Here is a 21,919-nt window from a genome sequence, read left to right as displayed (position 1 = left end):
ATTTAGACAGAGCAAAAATACTACAGTAGAAAAAGTTCCCTCCTCCCCCACTATACACACCAAATGTTTATTACTCATTTCTTCTTAATGGGGGTTGGAGGACAAGAGATGATGGAGGGATGAATACTCAGCAAAAGAGTAAAGAATTAGAGAAAAACAAAAACAAAGATATCTAAAGGGAATGTGTAGACCAAGGGAGGGTGTCAGGCATTAATAGTAAAAAAAAAAAAACCCCAAAACACCAGAACTGACAAGAAACTGGGGCCTAATACCACCTAATCACATTTTCTCCTTAAAAGAAAGTCCAAATAAAAGTCAAGTTACAATCAAAAGGCAAGTAAATCCTCAAAATGAGGGTCCTCAATGATTACAAATTTCAATCATGATACCTCAGGCTTCACTGTAGGGCCATAACTACCAATTAAGTTGAACATTAGTGTTGGCTGATTGGGGAACCCTCCCAAGTGATATCAAGGTTAAGTGACTTATTCTTGCTCTCCTGTACTCTTTCTTTCAACCTTCACGCTGACCATAGCCCTCATACAGTCTTTGTTCAGGCTGGCCATAATAAAATTGTTTCAGTTTTAGTTTTCTTACATAAAATAATTTCATGCCCTCTACCCTAACTCCCTGATTCAAATAACCTTGACTACACTGGGCCATCTCTTCCACGGGCACCTATTATTACAACTAGTTTTATTCAGACACTAACCCTAGGTGAAATTCAAAGTGCATCATGGATCAATTTCCTAAACAGTGATATTAAGTAGTGAAATCATCTCCTTTCAGAAAGTTTTATGAAATTAAATAAGACTCAAATGATGAACAAATGTAGAAGCACATTACTTTAGATTACCCTCTCTGAGGGACTGAATAACAGTTTCCACTGCAGTCTAGAGTAATGAAGACAGGACCACTGTATAACACCAACATCTGTAGAGAATTATAAAACCAAACCCAGAGCTCCTTTAAGAAATCTGTTAGAGTGAATGGCAAAAATCATGAGACTTTGTCTATTTTGAAGAGCTCCAGATATATTCTACAGCCATCCTCTATAGCACACTGAAGCAATTCTTATACCCAGATGGTTAAGATTTTCTTATAATCAAGATCTCTCCTAGTTAAGCCCTTTCAAGGTGAAATAGGTTCAAACAAATTAAACACTTAATCCAAATTTGAATCCTTTAAGTAACTTTTCATCCAAAACCACTGCCTCACAGTAAATAGGAAAAAAAAAAAGTCATAGGTTCTCTCTAGCTCTTTTTGTTGCTACAGTAATCTTAATTGATATTGGTGTAATTTCCCAATTTGGTGTAAATTCCCAAATAAATTTTTAAAAAAGTATTTAAAATGTACTATACATCAAATTAAAAAATGAGAAAACATGTACAAAAATCTGTAATTTTTTACAGCAAAATATTTCATGTGTGAAAGCTTAAACTTCTCTTAAATTTATCCATAACAAAAGGACAATCTAACTTAACAGCTTGATTTAATCAAACTTGAATCTAACTTGAGTCCTTCTATAGATTTTTATCTCTAGAAAATAAGAAAATTGATCCATTGAGTAATTAGCAAAACTATACAGTCTCTTTTCCGGTTTATAAACAAGGCAAAATAACCATACAACCCAGAACTTTAAAGTTTCCCATGTTAATGCTAGACATATTATATTTTCAGAAAATGCATGTTTTCTACATTGCGTTAAGAAAAATCCTTAAAACTGAAGTTCTTAATTACATGAGGCAAATTATATATCTTGTTGACAACTCTATTCCATTAATAATGTATAGCTAAGAGACACTAAATATATATCCACTTAATTTGGAAAGGGTTCCCCCTCTTTCATCTAGTTCTTATTTTGTAGGTCTCAGCTGTTAACTTTTACCAGAGGCCTTCCCCAAATCCAGATTATATGCCCTTGTCACATACTCCTGATGGGACTTTCTACAAAGCATTTAAATACACTGTATTGTAACTGTCTAGCAGTGACAAGCACAAGTAGGTGCTCCAATATTTGTCGAGTGGAGAGGTCAAAAGTAAAATTGTCAGAATAGCCTCAAAGTGGTAGAGAAGTTAACGCTTCAGATTAGGCTATAAATAAGGGGTGGGAGTGGGGCAGAGGCCTAATAGTCATGGATGCGAAAACCCCACAGATAAGTACACTCCTTTGTGAAGGAGAAAGGCTTTGCAAAGGCTTCTCAAAGTAGTAAGACCCCCAATTGGACAGTAAGACTAACTGTATGCTGTGACTCACACCGATCCATTCACTTTTATAATGACATATATGATGGTTTAAAAATTAGATGAGTCAATTTAAGAAAAAGGGTACATATTTTATTTTACTTAAAAGAAAGATTCACATCAGTCAAGGGTCACTTAAAGCAACATAAGTAAATAAATAGATAGATAAATCACAAACTGGATAAATCTCACCTGTCATGGGGTCAAAGAGCTGATTAGCTTCTAAGTCTGTGAAAGTACTACTACAGACAGGACATTTGAAGGAAGCCCGGTTGGTGGAATCTCTCTCATCGGTCTCAATCCTCCTCCTCATGTGATCCAATTTATATTTTACCACATTAACAAGAGTCCGATAATTGATAAAATAGTAGTTATGACGAGTGGTTTTCCCATCAGCAGCAGTCTCTACCCTCATTCTGCATTTGATAAACTTGTCTCCCTTTAAATTATTCAAAACTGATCGAAGTTGTTTCCGATCAAACTTGAGCAGCTCCAGCATATCCTCTTCTTTCACACAGGGGTTCCGGATCAAGATGTCCAAGGCCAAGGCATGCTCAATGCCATAAAATCCCCGGATCACATACTTGGCTAACCTCTTCAATGCTGCAGGAACCTCGGTGAGGACATCTGGGTCTGCCATCTTTAGCAGCAAATTCCAACTTTAAATATACTGAATTCAGGAAAAAAGAGAAAATCAGCCAGGCATAAGGACATGGCAACCATTTTAAATCTAGAATAATCAAACTGTTACTGGTAGCTGATAGCTACCACTATTCTTAGAGTGCCACAAAGGTACTCAAACATTGTTTTAAAAGACTTCTAATAATACCTAAGCATTTAAGAGAACAAAATGTTTCAGAGTACACAAAAGATACCTAAAAACCCTGACACATTTCTCAAATGGTTACTTTCATAATCTATGTTGAGTTTGATTCTAGAAGGTGACTTCTTATTTAAAAAATGATATATTGTCAAGTCCACTTTCAGAAAAGCAACACAAAAGCTAAATCAAGTGATCACTATTCTTAATGATATAGATCTTTGCAAATGCTGAAACTGAGAAACCTAGCAGTTGGAATATCCTTAAAGTGTTTTTCTTTTCTTGAGTAAAATTTTTCTAGCAAAATTCTAGGATGTTTTCATAGTCGTACTTCACAATAAAAATCACAACAAACCAATAAACACATTAAGTAATCACCAGTTGACATATCTGACAAATTCATTAACTGTTCTATTAACAAATCTGAAAGAAATTAAGATTAGATCCAGACAGCTTTACAAACCTTGAAAAGTTAAATCTAGCAATTAAGTAAAGGCCATTCAATCCTTAAAAAGGAAGGAAGGGGAGGGGGAAGGGAGGGAGGACAGCCCAAGATATCCTTAAATATTGGATCCCTTGTAGGACAAAACAGAAGCCATGCCATGGCCCAGAAAGCTGTTTTCTCAAAGCTCATACTGGTAAGTGGTTTAGTTAAAAAACCTGGCCTTTGGAATTCAGAGTTAGACTATATTTTGGTAACTGTGTGATCCTGCACAAATCCCTTACTTAAAACAAGCCACACTTTACTCTCTGAGAAATAAAGATAATATCAACTACATCAATGGGATTGTTGTGATTAATAAACAAGAACAAAATTAAAGAGTTTAGAAAGCTGTCGTTTACAAGGACAGCTTTTATATTGATTTAATATGTTCCCAACTAAGAATGGCTAGGCTATCCATGCAGACTACATCAAGTTAAATTTCCCTATTTCATGGGGAAATTTTTAACAGAGGTCGCATTGAAGTTTTTCCATGGGAAATCATATTGTTATTAACAGTAGTTTTAACTGATCCTTTTATTTGAAGTCAGTGGTTACCAATCCTATCAGATTTAATGCTTCCATTTATAAGAAACATTTTGATATCCACAGAACTATACTATAAATAAATTCCTAAATAACCAATTAATATACATATTTTGGGGAAAAAATATAAAGCCCTACCTACAATAAAGGGAAAGTAAAAGGAAAGTCAGTTATAATAAAATATATAATTTAGATTATAAATACGTGGGCATGATTATACAAAAGATATAACAAAGTAGCTCCTAGATCCAAACCTGTGGTCCTAGAGATTTCCTATCACTCCAGGGCTTAAGGATGCCAGGCAAGTGCCTGGGTTCAACACCAAAGTAGTACCACAGCATATTACTGGACACATTTGCTCTCCTTTCCAATTTGGTCTATACATTGTACTTAAACCCAGTTTTGGATTTTGTTTTATATGCTCAAAAGTTAGCAGAACACAACTTATGGCTTCAGAAACCATTCTTTGGTCTGTAGACCATATGTCAGCATAACCTATTTTTCCAGTCTTATTTCCTACTATTGTGTTCTCCTACCTCACAACCTCTGTCTTATATACACTCTATGCTCTAGATTAACGGTTCTCAACCCTGGCTATAAAGCAGAATCAATCATCTAGGGAGAATCTTCAGAATATCAACCCTGGGCCCCCATTCCTGTTTTGTTTCAGCTGGTCCAGCAGGGCTAAATTAGGCATCACACTAATTTTAAAAGCTCTTTAGGTGACTCCAATATGCAGCAAAAGTCCCTCCCCACTGCTCCAAACTGGGTCCTTGGCTACTGCGTATCCTGCCAACGCCCATCTGCATGGACAGGTCCCTGTGCCACTTACCACTCAGCCTGTTTCTTTTGCCTGAAACATCTTAGGAAGCCCTGAAGATTAGAACAAGGGAGTGACATGAGGACTCTGTAATCCAACAGTTCTGGGTTTTGAATCCCAGTTCCACTATTTCTTAGCCAGTGATCCCAGAAAATTCTCAGCATCGGTTTCTTCATATATAAAAAGCAATTACCAGTGCCTTACTCAATGCCACACACCAAGTTGATGTGTGGACTGAATGAGAAAATTCATGCAAAGTGCTCTGACATAAGAGGTCAGGTAAATACTGGCATTCACAGTAAGATCTCCTATTTAGAAAAGTGACTCTTACAGCAATATGAGGAACTGAGAGTCTGTCAGTGTGGCTGGATATGAGGCTGACATGGTAGACAGAAGGTAGAGAGTGCATTCCTTTCAACTTTGTTTCTTCTGCTCCATGCCTGGTGCCTGGTAGTCCTTAAAACTTTGTATGATTACAATACATGTGGAGCTAGATAAGAAGCTAGGTAAGGCTGGGAGATGGACTATGTCAATAAAAAGAAAATACAAGGGCCCTGAGAAGTCACACTCAGAAGTCTCTGGAGACCAACCAAGGTAGAGGCACTGTGGAAGTATAGAAGCTCTAGTAAAAAACTAAGAGAGCAAAAAATTGCAAGAAAACAAGATGAATGAAACTTATTACAGAAACAAAAGGGCTCAACAATATTTTCGAAATAGAGTATTAGAGTAGGAAAAATCTTAAATAGCCCTTTTTTTGAGCCAGTGTAACCAGGAAAAGTTCTACTATGAGAAATACTTAACACCTGAAGAGAAACAAGTTTGGAAGAAATGAGGCATTCACTTTTAGATACTTGTCTTTGAGGAAATACCATAGGCTATTCCTCTGAAGATACCCAGCAGATAGCTGAACAAATGAAACTGGAGTTCATGAATGAAATCAAGCTGTGCCACCCTGCTCAAAATCTCCATGTTCTGAAATCCTCCTTCCTGACCACTGCCTTCTCTCCTCCACCACTTCCCCTTTCACACTCATGATGAATCTCCTGCATAATTCAATCTCTGGATTTCTTAAATTACTAAGGTCAGAGGTCTCAAACTGGTGCCCCACACACATTGTTTCACCCAGAGAATGAAAATTTCCTAATTAGCCACCAACATTTAAAAATCTTGACAGTTCACATAAATTTCAACTTTCAGTTTCTCTTAAAAATTGGAAATATCTGAGAAAAAGAAGTGAGCCCATGTTCCCACATGGAAACAATAAGATGAAGCTGAATAGCAGCTGACACTGTTAGGGAAGAAGGTTGGCCAGTCTCTGTAGACTTGAGCATGTAACTTCTCAGGGCCCTTGTTTCTTCTCTTTCTACACATTCACCAGTCATCTCCCAGCCTTACCTACCTCCCTACACAGTCGAGACCCACATGTATTCTAATCATACAAACATTTAAAGACTACTGTGCACCAGGCATGGAGCAGGAGAAACAAAGTTGAAGAGAATGCATTCTGCTTTGTCTACCCACGTCAGCCTCATATCCAGCCACACTGGCACCTCTCAATTCCATGAGCCTACTTCCAGGTCTTTGCACATGCTGTTCCCTCTGCCCAAACCCCCTTCACCTAATCATCCTTCAAGTCTCAAATGACATTTCCTCATAGAGGCCCTCCCAGATACACCACGGTAGTCTAGAATGATCCCCTCCACATGTTCCTCTTAGCTCTTTCCCCTTGTACTTTCTCCATGTCTATCTAAGATCAGGGACTTCATCTTGTTCACCAATGGATTTCCCGCATCTAGGCACAGCTAGGCAAGTACTTCCATAAAGTTTCAATACATCTCCTAGGCACGTGTTTTTCCAACATGGCCCATCTTGTCAAGTTCCCCCCAGTTCACCTCCTCCACTCCTGCTTTCACAACGGAAAAGGACAAGCTATTGGACTCTCTCTTCTTAAACTTAAAATGCTTCTCAGCAGGTGACTGGGTCAAGTTCGCGATGTTAAAATTCAAAGATTATGCTGACTGTAGGGTGGAGAATAAAAGCAGAAAAGAAGTGGATGCGGGAAATTCTGTCCGGTATAACACTATTACGGTTCTGGTTCTAGAAGAACTTGAATTCTATACATGTAACTGAGGGTTTTCAGTTACCATATTTCATGACACTTTCCACGCCTTCATACATATAGCGGCAGGCTACCGCCAAATCTCTGGACCCAGCTGTCCTCCGCGAGCCGCGTTCAGTAATGTTCACTCCTCCCCATTGCCTGCGAGACCCCAAAGTCCCTCGGACTCTCCCAGTTGGGTCCGGGGCCATACTCGGCGCAGCCAAGCCCGTCCTACCAGAGGTCGTACACTGGCCGCTCCCGGGTCAATGGTTCTTTGGAGGACCAAGGCAAGAAGGTAACTAACGAGGACAGGATAGTTAAGGAGAGGGGAGCGAAAAGGAGGAGAAACCATGAAATGCGACGCCAAGCCAGGAAACTGGGAACAAGGAACAGGGAACAAGGTTTACCGAAACGAATCTTCGAATACTCCCACTACAGCTTCCCTCAGCGATTCAACTACCGGCTTAAAAGAGTCACGCCACTTGTGCGACAAAGAAAACGCCTTATTCCTGCGACCAGCTTTGGAAACCACCCGCTAACTTTAACCAGACCAGCCAATCAGTACAGTGAAGCCTTCAATCAAGACAGTCACGCTCCTACCGGCCAATGAAACTGAAGGCCCTGCCCCCCATGCCCAGCTCTGATTGGCCTAGAATCCCGGAACAGGCGTTAACCCCGGGAAGGCAGTGGCAAGATGGCTTCCTTGGATCGGGTGAAGGTACTGGTATTAGGAGATTCAGGTGAGCAGTTTAACCCACCTCTGGGTCTCCCGACACTTTTGAGTTATCTAATAACCCTCTGCCTTCACTACTTTCCTCCCAACTTTCTGGCTTTTCGGCCTGTGGACGAAGTACCTCCCAAGGGCTAAAAACTACACTTCCCAGAGGACTTTGCTCCATTTGACGAAGTGGCAGCGTAGCGCGGTAGGGGGCTCCGAACCTCAGCTCTTCCTTTTCGCGGCTTTCTAAGCTGGTCTTCTGGCTACTCCAGTTTAGGGCGCATTGTCGGTTCCTTTGCTTTAAAAAAATAATTGCAGGCATTGAGCATTGTATTTGGTGCAGTGCTAAGGGTATAAAAGTTAGAAGGGTCCTAACTTCAGGTGATTTTGTTCATTAAGTGAAACGTGCACTGAGAAGAATGACGCTGGCAGGCGCTTTGCATATATTAACTCAATTCTGAGATCAGTCATATTATCCCATTTTACAGATGAGAAAAGTGAGCCTGAGATGTAAATGACAATTAGTTTGAATCCAGAGGCCACGTATTTAGGCACTAAGCTATATTATGCACTGATATGCTGGGTGTTGGCCCTGTTTTAATTGGGCTTCCTGATTTTCTTGTTCTCATTTGACCTTACCTGCAAACCTATGTGCTAGATTGTAGGAAATAGACAAATTAAGAGTCACAGTCTGAAGCAGCTAGGACTTAATGCAGAGTGTAATTTAATCCTATTGTCAAAATCCCTTTGTTTTTGATCACCTGTGACATTTGAGAACTGCAGTTCGAGTATGCCTTTTCACCACTGACCTGGCTACTCTTCTCTTTTGCACCATAACCTCCATTCCAGCTCTCCTTAAGAACTTGAATAAATGCTTACCTTGCATTTTATAGATGTGCTTTTCTGGAGTTGACCTTTGAGCATGTGCTGTGAGCAATGATACTGTGCTAGAGATACTTGGAGGTGGAGAGGACATATCTCAAAGAGCTTGAAAACTAACCTAACAGGAACTATATAAAACTGGGGAAAGGGAGGTTAAGAATGTTTTCACATTGCTTTTCACATTACGGAGAGCATTATTTAATATTCTCCTAAGAAAGTTGCCTTATGAAATTCTATGAACATAATTGCAATTTGTGTGAACGTCATTTTTTCCATCATATAACATGAAGTGATGCTGAAGTCAGTTTAACAAACTCACTCACTTTTAGTGATGAAGAAGGTACTGGTGTCCTAAAGGGACTTGGCAAGTATCACCAAGTAGGATTTAAGACTGGACTCCAGAACTAACACAGTTCTTCGTGATATGTTAAATAGGTGTTCCCTCTCCTCTATAATTTCCTTTTCTATTGCATCTAACAATCCCTTCATGTTAACAAACTGTTGGAACTAGTCAATTCATATTTTTCCCCTAACAGGCACTGTATTAGGTGCTGGGGTTATAACTGTGGAATCAATGTATTACATAACGGGTAGAATTGGCTGTTGCAATAAATGTGGAAAAGTAACCAGGCAATTAGAATGCTTTCTTTTTTCCCATTGTGTTTGTCTGTAAAACAGACACAGCTGTGCTCTACAGAAATGTGATTGATTTTGTCACACATGCAGTAATGTTAGGCTCTTTGTGCAAAGTCAATTATCGTCTTTTTATCAGTTTCCTTTTAACAGCGAGTTAAAAGACTGAGCAATTTAATATAGTTTTTATACTTCATGTGCCTTTGCATTCAAACTTCAAAGTTTATTTTTGAAGAAAGACCATTTCCCTCTTGGAATTTTGAGGGTTTCACAAATACATAAAGGAGTGACTTGAGATTTAGAGGTTTGTGTTTGTATCCTGTAGAGATATTTGGTAATTTAGTAAGGAATCCTGAAGGTCTCACTAACATACTCTTTTCTCTTTGTTCTTTGAGAGATTAGAGATGAGCTTAACACATTACCAACAACTATATTTGAAGCTGGCATTTAATTATATTGGACCATTTTTTTCCCCAAACAAATCAAGTGCATTCTTTTGATCTAATTTAGTTCTAAAGGTAAAAACATAGAATTCAATCTCCCAGAAATCTTAAAGAAATGAATAGTTAGCCACTATTCCCTAGCACTTTGACTGTTCTTACGATTTATAGTTGTATCCAGTGTTATCACCCACAGCAGTTAATTCATGGAGAGCTATATGGTATTGCTGCATATTACCATGATGCAATTAAACTAAACTAGGGCTTAAGGCTTGCATCAGGCTGGTGACTAAATGCCTAGTTATGGGCCTCCAACATAAACCTACATGCAAACACAATATCAACAATATACCCTAAAGGTTACAGATAAAAGATGCAATCCAGTAAATTCAATGACAAATATAATCTTAAATGTATGTAAAAAAAAAAAAGAAAGAAAGAAAGGGGAAACAGGAAAATGTTTGATTCAGTTCTATGATTGCATGAGACAATTAATATTTTTAATGTATAAAGAGATCATATAAATCGATAACATTAAAACCCAGTAGGTAAGTGGGCAGAGCACATCAACAGAATTTAGAAGAAAGACAACTGATTTTCAAAGATAATCATAATGTATATCTTCACTAGAAAGTAAAGAAATGCAAACTAAAGCAAGATGCAGACTAAAGCACTTTTTTCTCTTATCAAATTAACCAGGATGAAAAACCAATTCTGTGATGCTGTTGAGGTCCAACAACAGCCATGTACATGAGGTGTAGGTTCATGTGTATGGCTGGTGGCAGTGTAACCAAATGAAAGTTATTTGTCAATATGTATCAAGAACTTTAAATATTTGTTTCCTTTTAGGAATTGAGTTTACTTCTGGGGAGGTATAAAGGAAATAATTATAATTCTATATTCTAGAACAAACTATTATAAGCAAAGATTTATGTTGTTTTATTGTTTTTAAGTATATCGTGTGTATAATCACAATAACCACCTGCTTATAGAAAACCCCTTCTTACAGAATTAAAAAACTTACGTGTTGATAATAGTGGTCATTGGTAATTTTTTTTATACTTTCTAGACTATAAATATAACTTTTTATAATAAAATAGAAACATAAGTGATAGGTTCATACACAGTAATGCACACAAAGAGATAATGTAAATTTTTGCTACAACTAGTGATTCATAAAAATTCACCAACTGTGCTTGTCATAATGGAATCCCAAAATGCTGTTAAGTGAATGAGTGATTCCACACATGGATGTACAGGGAGAGGTCATTCTCTGATCTCCTCATACAGATCTCTGAATGCTACCCTTAGCATTAATAATTTGATTGCCCTGAGCCTAAAAGAAGCTAAAGTGCTGCCTTAAAGTAAAGGGCCATAATGTAGAACAGGGAGTAGAGTTGTTCTTTTTTTTCCAAAGAATAGTCTGGGCCAAAAGTTTGGCTGCTTTTTAAAAAAATCACTATGTGGGAGAATTTGGAGTGTCTAAATATGAAATTGTGAAATGGGGAGTCCCTGTCACTGACAGTGTTCACAATCTGGAAGCCTCTCTAGCAGGGTGCCACGGAAGGGACCTTGACATTAGCGTGTGGGATAGAGGGATTACCTCTAAGATCTGTTAAGATTCTGCATTTCTAAAATAGGCTAAACAGATGAAATCATTCAAAAGGAAAGGGATTAGTTAATATGGAATTGTCTTAGAACAGTGGTTCTCACTCTCTAAGGTGATTCCTTAGACTTGTAGCATCAGTATTACCTGGGAGTGTGTTAGAGGTACAGAATCTTGGGCTCTGTGACAGACGTGCTTAATCAGAAAGTCTGAGGTCAGGACCCAGCAGTCTGTGTTGTAACACATCCTCCAGGTGATTCTGATGCTAAATTTGAGAGAAACACTGCCCTATACTATCTTCACTTTATTCACTAAAGCTTATATCGTTGGCATTGTGTGAATAATCATGCTTTAAACAATCATGCTTTACATATCATTATTCCTTTGTATTATCAGCCTTACTTTGGCCATAATAGATTTCAGCATGTATCTTATGTGACTAGAGTTCCTATATCTTTTACAGGTGTTGGGAAATCATCATTAGTCCATCTTCTATGCCAGAATCAGGTGCTGGAAAATCCATCATGGACTGTGGGCTGCTCGGTGGATGTCAGAGTATGTCTCTCTTATATTTTAGTTTTTTAGTAATCCTACTGAAGATAACTTCTTCAAACAACATGATCCAATTACAGTACTGTAGTCAAGATTAAGTAACAATAATAGCTGGAACTTATTAAGCTCCTGCTATGTGCCATGTACTATGCCAAATGCATCACATGTCTCTTATTTAATCTTTTCAAAAGTGAGATGTATAGATGCAAAAACTAAGGCATGGGGAAGTAAAGTAACTTGACCAAATTCACTCAGCTCATAAAAAGCAGAGTCAAGATTTAAACCCAGTTTGTCTGATTCCATAGACTTCAGTTATAATCACTTGGCTATATATCCAGAGTTTACTTAACATGATTCATAAATAATTCTGCCTAAGCTTCAGCCACTATAACTGCCAACTTTTGGTTAGGCATATAGTATAAAGGCAAAAGCTCCCAGAGCCTCATGTCTGGGTCATCTGTTGTATCTCATGTTTAGGAATCAAGTGCAATTTCCATCAAATTAAGTATCCTTCCAGATATTGTTGGTCTTTGCTAATACCAGTTATTTCTGAGCTAGTCTCTCCTCTGCTGGCACTCGTCTCTCCTTTCGTTAAGAAATAAAGAGGGAAGGAATGGTAGTTAGCTAGATTGACAGTTATTTTCCTTACTTTCTTTGAAGCTATTGTTTCATAGGCTCTAATTTATATTGCTGCTGATTAGAAATCTTCTGTCAGACTAATGTTGCTTTTAAAAGATTGATTTTTTTGTCTTTGATGTTCTGTAGTTTTGCTAACATGTCTAGGTGTGGATTAGTTTTTATTTATCCTATTCATACGTTGTCGTGCTTCTCATATCGTCTTTTTTCAAAATTTAAGCCATTATCTGTCTTTCCTCATTGCCTCTATCCCTCTCTTTTGAACTTCTATTAGATTTTTGTCTCCTTTATCTGTTAATTGCACTGTCATGCCTTTTATTCTTTATTTCTCCTTGCTGCATTCTGGACGATGTACTCATCTGCCTTCCAATTAACTAAGAATCTCTTCGGCTATGTCTAGTCTGCTTTTTAACAATATCCACTCAGCTTTTCATTTCAAGTAACTATGGTTTTTAATTTCTAGATGTTCTCTCTGGTTCTTTTTCAAGTGTAAAATTTTTTCAGAATGTCCTGACCTTATCGTATCTCTTTTTATTTTAATCATTTTTAACATACTTATTTTATGGTTTCTTTTAGATTGTTCTGTTTTTTTCTAGAGTGGGGATAGTTATCCTATTTGCTGTACATGCTACTCTATTTCATGGAAATGTATCTCCTTGTGTGGTTTGTATTAGTAATTCTTTGAAGATGATCACATCTTCAGCAGGATTTGTTTTCCTCTCCCATGGAAGTCCTATATGCTATGTTGTGAAAGTATCCCTATACAGAGCCTTTCATTTCTGTTGCTGTCAGGGCCCTAGGGATTTCAGGTTCTAAGCTCTGAGTTTCCATGCCATCTAGATAATGTAAATTCCTCCAGTATCCAGTTGTAGCATAGGCCTATGTTTTCCATTTCTTGTGGATGTTTTATCTATTCTCTACCAACCTACCTGAGGTTCTTGACAAATAGAAAGTTTTTTCTGCTTTGCTAAGCCTCTGGACAGAGTTTTTCCAACTCTCTGTTTTCACTGACTGGCCAGCTCATCAAGGGTCCAGATTCAAGAAGGGAACTGCACTCTGGTCTTTATCACTCACCCACATATACTCTTACCTTCATAGCTGGAAAACAGATCTGCTATTCCTGGATGGACACTAAGACTCCAGGCACCAACCCCTGAAGCTATATCTGAATCTATGTCAGTTCCCACTTCTCACTCTGATTTTAAATTTCTTCTTCATTTATAGCATCTGGGGGATATTCCTTTCTTTCTCTTAACTTTCTCTTGAGCTAGTCCCCTCTGTATGTCTGTCTCTCTCTCTCTCTCTCTCTTATTTTTGTAACGTTTCTATGAGTTTGAAGTAGGAGAGGTCTGTGTCTTTTCATTCTACCATGTTCCTAAATCCAGTGGCAGCTTTATTTAGGTTTGGGAGAACCAACAGCAAGTTCTGGACAAAATGTCTCTTTGGACTTTTCTAGCTGCCCTTCTGTAACAGCACATGATGTATTGAAAAGAAAGACATATTGAAAAGAAACTTAGATTTAAACCCCTACTTCCTGGATCAGTTGCATTTTGCTTCTTAAAGAGTGACTTTATTCAGTTTACCTCTCTGAGGCTTAGTTATATCATCTGCAAAATAGAGGTAAATAATACCTTCTTCATCTAGCCTACAGGTTTGTAGGGAGTAACAGAGAAGCTTAATAGATGCAAAGTTATGATCTTGTACTTTGCAATTTGAAGTTGAACTTCAGTCCAATTTTTCTGCCCCTCCTTTTACCCCTAATCCTCTTTTCTGTCATCTTTTTTCTTGGTTTGTTCCCCCTTGTCTTGTTGAATTAACTGAGCTCTAGTGCAGTGTTGAATAGAAGTGGTACTAATAGGCATCTTTGTTTCATTCTCAAGCTCATGGGAAATTTTCAATATAATGTCATTAAGTAAGGTGTTTGCTATAGCAGTTTTTGTAGGTACATTTGATCAAATTAAAGAAGTTTCCTTCTATTCCTATTTTGATGAGAGTTGATATCATGATTGGATATTGGATTTTATCAATTTTTCATGATAATCCTGATTTTCCTGCTTTATTCTATTACTGTGGTAAATTTATGTTGATTGATTTTTAAATATTAAACCAACCTTATGATCCTGGAAGAACTCCAACTTTGTCTTCTTGTACTAGTCTTTTCATATACCATTAGATTGAGTTTCCTAATATTTTTTTCAGATATTTGCACCTAAATTCATGAGAAAGATTAGCCTGTCGTTTTCTTATAATCTTCTTATGGGGTTTTGGTATTAGGCTTATACTAGCCTCGTAAAGTGAGTTGGGAAGTATTATCTCTGTGTCCATTCTCTGTAGAGTTTAAGATTGGTGTTATTTCTTTCTTAGATAATTAAAACAATTCACAGGTAGACATCTGGAACTAAGGTTTTCTTAATGGGAAGTTTTTAGGTAATATTAAAGAAAACATGAAAATGACTATTTTTTCTTTTGTCAATCGCAGCAATTTATGTTTTTGAAAGGATTTGTCCATTTCATACTAAATTGCTCCCCCCAAAATTGTTTTTCTGGCTTCTAATTGTCTTTCAATAAGACAATTGAACCATAAGACTATTATTAAAAATCCTACAGAGGAAATCCCATTTTCATGGGTAATTTCTTGGGTATGAGTAATTTGTGGTTTTTCTATTGTTTTCTTGATCAGTCTTACCAGAAGTCTGTCATAGATTAATTTTTGGCTTTATTGATTTTCTCTCTATGTCTGTTTTGTATTTTATTAATTTCTGCTCTTTAGTATGTCTATACTTTTTTGGGGGGGTTACTTTGCTATCTTTTTTCTAACTCATTAAAATGAGTAATTTCTTCATTGATTTTTTTTTTCCAGGCTTGCTTTTAGAGCTCTCAGGCTCCACAATTTCAATTTAAGCACAGCTTTAGCTGTATCCCTGAAATTTTATTCATTATCATTTAGTTCAAAATAATCTCTAATTTCCATGATAATTTCTTCTTTGACTCATGGGTTATTTAGAAATGTGCTTCTTAATTCCTAGTATTTGACAGTTTTTATTAACTTTTAATTATTGACTTCTAGCTTACTTTCATTGTGCTTAGAGAATATATGCTGTATGATTTTATCCTTGAAATTTGTTGAGATTTGTTCCATGTCCCACTTTATGGTCAATTTTGGTAAATATTTCAAAAAGAATGCATATTCTATAATTGGGTACAGTATTCTAAATATGTCAATTAGAGCAAGCTTGTTAATCATTTTGTTCAAATCTTCTCATCTCTGCAAGTCTGAATTTGTCTAGTCCTCATTTTAGTTCTGTATTTTTTATTATATATTTAGATGTTATGTTACTAGGTGGTATACATAGTAATTGAAGATTGCCTAAACTTTCTGAAGGATTTAACATTTTATTATTGTAATATGTCCCTCTCTGTATCTGTTAATACATTGTGCCTTGAAGTCTATGTTATCTGATATTAAAATAACTAAACCAACGTATTTTTAGTTAGTGTTTGTGTGGATTATCTTATATACATCTTTTAATTTTCATACTTCCTATGTCCTTATGTTCATGGTGTATCTCTTGTAAGCAGGATGTAGCTAAATTTTGTTTTGATGACCAGTCTAACAATCTTAGTTTTAATTTGATTCTTGGGCCTTGCTCCCAGATATTCTGATGCAGAGTTATGTATGATGCACAGGAATCTGCATTTTAAGATCATCTGAGATGATTCTGTACTTTGAGGAACACTAGTTGGGGGTAGAATTGGATTTCCAAGTGGATATAGAAATGGTTAATGAGAGGACTTAGAGCAGAGGGGCAAGACTATCAGATGGTGATAGGAAGCTAGTAGGTATTAACAATAAGACCAGGGAAAGGGGAGGATAGCTGTTGGTCCAGAGCCTCTGAAAAACGCAAGTGTTTTTTTATGTATGGGTAGAGGAATAATGTACTGGAGGTAGTTTTGGAGAGTAAGCAAGGCATTTGCTGTTTTTTAACTCTAAGATAATTAGAATGTTAAAGAATGAACAACATCTCTCTGAGAGGGCATAAGGAGAAGTTGTATCTTACGGTAGAGGCAGGGATTAGTTAATACAGGTGAGGTTAAGGATGGGATGTAATGGAATTTTGTAACCATGAAGTAACATTCTGGGAGAAAAGTAGAAATATTTGGAGGAAGGAAACAAATGAATGACAAGAGAAGAAGCAAAAGCTTTTTGGAAATAAGAATATGAGAGATACATTAAGGACCCATCATATATGGTAACTGAGGATAACAGGGATATAAATGTCTTGAGTGTAGCTCGTGGCAAAGTTTCCAAAAGAAACGTTATCTCAGCAGTCCCTGTATATGAAGATGGAGTCTTGATTGTGTCTGCAAGGAATGCTGTTGTGCAAATCCCTGAGAGCAGGCCAACATGAGATTACTAGTTAGTTCTCGAGACTTGGACCAAGTTTTAGACGTAACAGCAGCAATTCCTTTTTGAAACCCTTGCTTTGGGAGAAAGTGTAGTTGGAATTCTGTAGCAGTTAGCTTGTGCTAGACTGCAGATTTGTTTTCTTAAGACAGAGTCTCCTTCACCCTAGGTAGAGTGCAGTGGCATCATCATAGCTCACTGCAACTGCAAACTCCTGGGCTCAAGCAATCCTCTTGCCTCAGTTCCTCTAGTAGCTAGTACTACAGGAGCCCCCCACCATACCCAGCTAATTTTTTCTATTTTTGGTAGAGACAGAGTCTCTATTTCTCTCTCAGGCTGGTTTTGAACTCCTGACCTCAAGCCATCCTCCTGTCTCTGCCTCCCAGAATGCTAGGATTACAGACATGAGCCACTGCGCCCAGCCAGACTGCAGATTTTTGAACTCTGTACATAGTTCCAGGGAACACTGCAGAAGGCATAAAACTGCACAAAAGGAGACTGGAATAGAGGATATGTAGTCAAAGATAAAGGTCATATAATAATGTGACTGATTTTACTAAAATGAATATGGTACTAATTGATTCCTTTAAAGACAGTTTAATGTGCCTTATGGAAGAATGGGGCATGTGGGCCTGAGAACGACCTTGCTTTCATTACTGTTCATTGTATCTTGGGCTTGTTGAGTTCTGCCTTCCATTTTTGAGAAGAATGCATTTCTTGAGTGACAACATAAGTAAAAAGCATTTTAAAACTATAATCTTAAGGAAAGTTGTCATAGACATGTAAATCATTTTGACTATTATTATATTAAAATGAATAGTTCTTCCCTCTAGAAAGAATGTTTTAAAGCTTATAAAGGATTTACCTAAATAGCTTAGGAGAACACTGTCTTCTGTAGCAGCTTTTATATTACAATTACAGTTTCTATGTTATTGAAACCTGTGAGAGGAGAGCTTCAGAATTAGTGTAGATCCATGGATACACATTCTTCAAAACTCTTAGAAATAGTTGCCCCATTTAGCTCACTTCAAATCTATTAAGAGCCAACTAAAAATAAAGATGATAAAGATTCTAATCATTTAATTTCAAGTATTTGGTGAAGCTAATCAGTTTATTTTATTTTATTTTATTTTATTTTGAGACAGAGTCTCACTTTGTTGACTCGGCTAGAGTGAGTGCCATGGCATCAGCCTAGCTCACAGCAACCTCAAACTCCTGGGCTCAAGCAATCTTACTACCTCAGCCTCCCGAGTAGCTGGGACTACAGGAGTGCGCCACCATGCCCAGCTAATTTCTTCTATGTATATTAGTTGGCCAATTAATTTCTTTCTATTTACAGTAGAGACAGGGTCTCACTCTTGCTCAGGCTGGTTTCGAACTCCTGATCTCGAGCCTACCTGCCTCGGCCTCCCAGAGTGCTAGGAGTACAGGCGTGAGCCACCACACCCGGCTTAATGAGTTTAATGTATATACTCAGTAATTATTAACATTTTAGATTTAGTATGTGGTACAGAGTTATTCGTTACTGAACTGAAGGGAAAAGAAAGAAAACTTTTATTTTATGATATGCTTCATTCATTCATGTCTTCTAATTTTGTTGCCCCAAGTCTAATAGGACTAATATAAATACTTGGCTACTCTAATTATGAAAACAAGACTTACAGAATTTAATCTTTTCACAAATTATAAATAAGAAAATTGATTTGTCATTTCTAGTTCACTTTAATGGGATTTTAACTCTCTAATTTACACATTGCATAAAATCAATATTTATTGAATTTTTCTTTGAGTAGCATAATAATGCAGAAGCACTGGGAAGAAATAAAAGGTATAGTCTGTATCCTCACTAAGAATATGAGGTGGGATCTAGTAGCTGGGACAAACATTTTTTAGAATTTACTTTGGCTAGGCATCCACTTACATAATAACTGATTTAATCCTACAATAACCCTTTGAAGTAGGCCCTATAAGTGTCCCTATTTGACACATGAAGCCATTGAGGCACAGAGGTATTACATGACTTGTCCAAGATCACATTGCTAGTAAGTGATAGAGCTGGGATTCAAACCCAGGAAATCTGATTCAAGAGCCTATGCTCTTGATCACTACTCTGTATTGCCTTGTGTTCCAGAAAAGTATGAAGAAAAATAGTATTCTGATGGTATTCGATATACTAGCCACTAGCCTCATATGGCAATTTAAATTTAAATTAGCTCAAATTAGTTTCCCAATTGAGCAAGCCACATTTCAACTGCTCAATAGTCATATGTTGTTAGTGGCTACTATATTGGACATTTCTATCATTGTAGAAAGTTCTGTGGGACAGTACTGGTATAGAAAATAAGTGTTAGCAGTTCAAGAAAGTAAGTGTAAAATTATACTAGGTGTTAATGATTGAATAGGTGGCCTGGGTAAGTGGGAGGATGAACTATTCCCACTAGAGGGGGATTGATTATATTATAGGTGAAAAAGAGGGAAATGGTAATAATTCTAGAAGTAGTAAAGGGAGATATCTGTGAGCTATCCAACTGAAGCTCTTCTGAAAGCATTTAGAAATGAGGTGCTGGAGCTCAGGAGAGAATTCTGACATGAAATCATCTATATAGAAATAATCCTGACCCATGAAAGCTGATAAGATTTTTAAAAGAGAAAATTTAGAAAGAGAAGAAGGAGAACTTTGGGGTACATTTAGAGAGTTGAAGGTGAAAGAGGAGTCCAAGAAAGATTGATCAGAGAGGTAGGAGTAAGATGATGATGGAACTACTACAAGAGCAAAGAGGTGAGAATTTCATGAAAGAGAGATTTATCTTTAGCATGAAATACTGTAGAGATATAAGGACTGAGAGAGAAAAAATACTGGATTTGGTGATGACAAAGTCAGTACTGACCTTTGAAAGTACAATGTTGATGTTAGAAACCAAATGATATGCCGGGTGCACTGGCTTATGCCTGTAATGCTAGCACTTTGGGAGGCCAAGGTGGGAGGATTGCTTAAGGCCAGGAGTTTGAGACCAGCCTGGGCAACATAGTGAGACCCCATCTCTAAAAATAAAAAATTAGCTGAGCATTGTGGCACATGCCTGTAGCCCTATATCTCAGGAGGCTGAGGCCAGAGGATCACTTGAACCCAGGAGTTTAAGGCCAAAGTGAGCTATGATTGTGTCACTGTACTCCAGCCTGTCTCAAAAGAAAAGAAAAGAAAAAAAGAAGCCAAAATGATGTGACTGGGCAGGAAGTTTAAAATTAGTTTTTCACAAAGCTTAAAGGTTAAATAAAGGAAAAATGGGTACAGAATAGAATGGAAAGTGAAATTTTTTTTAAAAAAACATAGAGGAAATGATCTTGACTGAAGGCAAAAGAGGAGTTATTGGAAATGAAGAGGTAGTTAGCTGTAACCTTTATTCATTCATTCATTTGCTTATTCAATGCATATGTTGCATACCAACTTGATACCAGACACAAGGCAAGGAACTGGAAGTATAGCAGTGAATGAGACAAATTAATTTCTGCTCCTGTGGTATATTCTCCTAGTTGCTCTTTTTTACCCTTTCCCTTTTCCCTCCGCTCTCCCTTAAGACCTGCCTTCCTTTTAGTAATAATTCTGTTTAGTAATAATTCTGCAGGCACAAATACTAAAACAAAGTTATTTGCATCTATAATATCCAGTGTTCTTTCTTGATGTGTGTTGTTTTCTGTACTAAATTTGTTTCTGCTTTTTAAAGGTTATAATGAATGAACTCTTCAAATGAGACAAAACCTTATGAGACCTACATAGGTCTTGATTTGGTTTCCAATAAAAAGTTGAAAACTCAGTAAATGAGAAGGTCCAAAATGGCAGTAACATTGAGGAATATGGTTCCTTTTCCCATTTGATGATGAGTATGTACTTTTGCTTCTTGTTAAGAAAATCCTTATTGACTAGCTCTAAGGACTTTAAGTATCAGATCCTTGATGACCTGTTTTAAATATAAAAACACTTCTAGGCCTATAATCCTAGCACTCTGGGATGCCAAGGCAGGAAGGTTGGCTTGAGACCCCTTCTCTACAAAAAAATATGAAAATTAGCTCATGCCTATAGTCCCAGCTACTTGGGAGGCTGAGACAGGAAGACTGCTTGAGCCCAGGAGTTTGAGGTTGCAGCGAGCAATGATGCCACTGCACTTTAGCCTGGGCAACAGAGCGAGACTGTCTCAAAAAAAAAAAAAATTCTTACAGTTTTGCATTACCCTGCCATCATGTTGGGCTCCTTAGTATAACAAAAAAGTAGCACTGATTGTGTCAAGAGAAATATTCATTATAATGTCAAGCTTTCCTTTAGAGATTACTCAGCCATGTGAAAATACAACATCATAGCTATAAGCTATAAGATACTGGTTTAAAGTCCTAGGACACATTCCATGTGAATTTAAGTTTAATTTAGCCAGTATTAATTGAGCAAGTTGAAAAGTAAGGAGGGCACCTTCTCTTCTGATTCTAGAAGGAAACATGAAAAGATTTGATTAGGGAAGGTATTTTGTGGTGGTGAAGCGTATAGATGACCCACTATCAATACCCACTGGTCAATATGGCTTAGGAGTATGCATAGCCTAAAGGGTGCTAGCTAACAGACTTGGCATGGTGCAAGGCTAAGAGGGAATTCTACCTATGAATTTGTATTGGATGGTGGCTATTCTCAAAATGAGTTATAGTCTTTTATGGGAGGCAGCATTAGACATTTGAAATAATTGCAGAGAAAAAACTGGTGTATTGCAATGGTTGCCAAATTTAATTATGTATCAAAATCATGTAGGGAGCTTTTTAAAAAAAGAGACTCTTGAGCCCCATTTCAGAAGCTTCAGGGATGGACCAGGAATTTGTATATATTTTTTTATATATACAAACTTTCTACTGATTTTAATTTAGTTTGCTCTCAGAATTGCATTTAAGAAGCACTGGAATTCAGTAAAATAATAAATATAATAAAGCTTTAGAGCTTTATTATATATCTTAAATTTATTCATTTACTTAACAAACATATCCAAGCATCTAACATATG

General features: G+C 37.1%; 2 protein-coding genes across 3 annotated transcripts in view; one reads left to right on the top strand and one right to left on the bottom strand.

Annotated features, from left to right (window-relative positions):
• GTF2E1 (general transcription factor IIE subunit 1) overlaps nt 1-7,577 on the bottom strand; it is a 34,276-nt gene extending 26,699 nt beyond the window's left edge. The window contains exons 1-2 of the mRNA XM_012780538.3: nt 7,420-7,577; nt 2,437-2,914 (exon numbers count right to left, since the gene is read on the bottom strand). Coding sequence (XP_012635992.1) covers nt 2,437-2,884 — 448 coding nt within the window. The 5' untranslated portion in view covers nt 2,885-2,914; nt 7,420-7,577. The remainder of the gene's footprint in view (nt 1-2,436; nt 2,915-7,419) is intronic.
• Nucleotides 7,578-7,603: 26 nt separating this feature from the next.
• RABL3 (RAB, member of RAS oncogene family like 3) overlaps nt 7,604-21,919 on the top strand; it is a 34,821-nt gene continuing 20,505 nt past the window's right edge. The window contains exons 1-2 of one of the 2 annotated variants that reach the window (XM_076001825.1): nt 7,604-7,752; nt 11,755-11,846. In XM_076001825.1, the coding sequence (XP_075857940.1) occupies nt 7,619-7,752; nt 11,755-11,846 (226 nt within the window). In that variant the 5' untranslated portion in view covers nt 7,604-7,618. The remainder of the gene's footprint in view (nt 7,753-11,754; nt 11,847-21,919) is intronic. The other variant, XM_012780542.3, reaches the window with a different exon arrangement.

Source organism: Microcebus murinus, chromosome 1 (genome assembly GCF_040939455.1).
Source record: "Microcebus murinus isolate Inina chromosome 1, M.murinus_Inina_mat1.0, whole genome shotgun sequence".
NCBI lineage: Eukaryota > Metazoa > Chordata > Mammalia > Primates > Cheirogaleidae > Microcebus > Microcebus murinus.
Note: the sequence above shows the minus strand (reverse complement) of the source record. Positions and strands in the feature narration are given on the sequence as shown.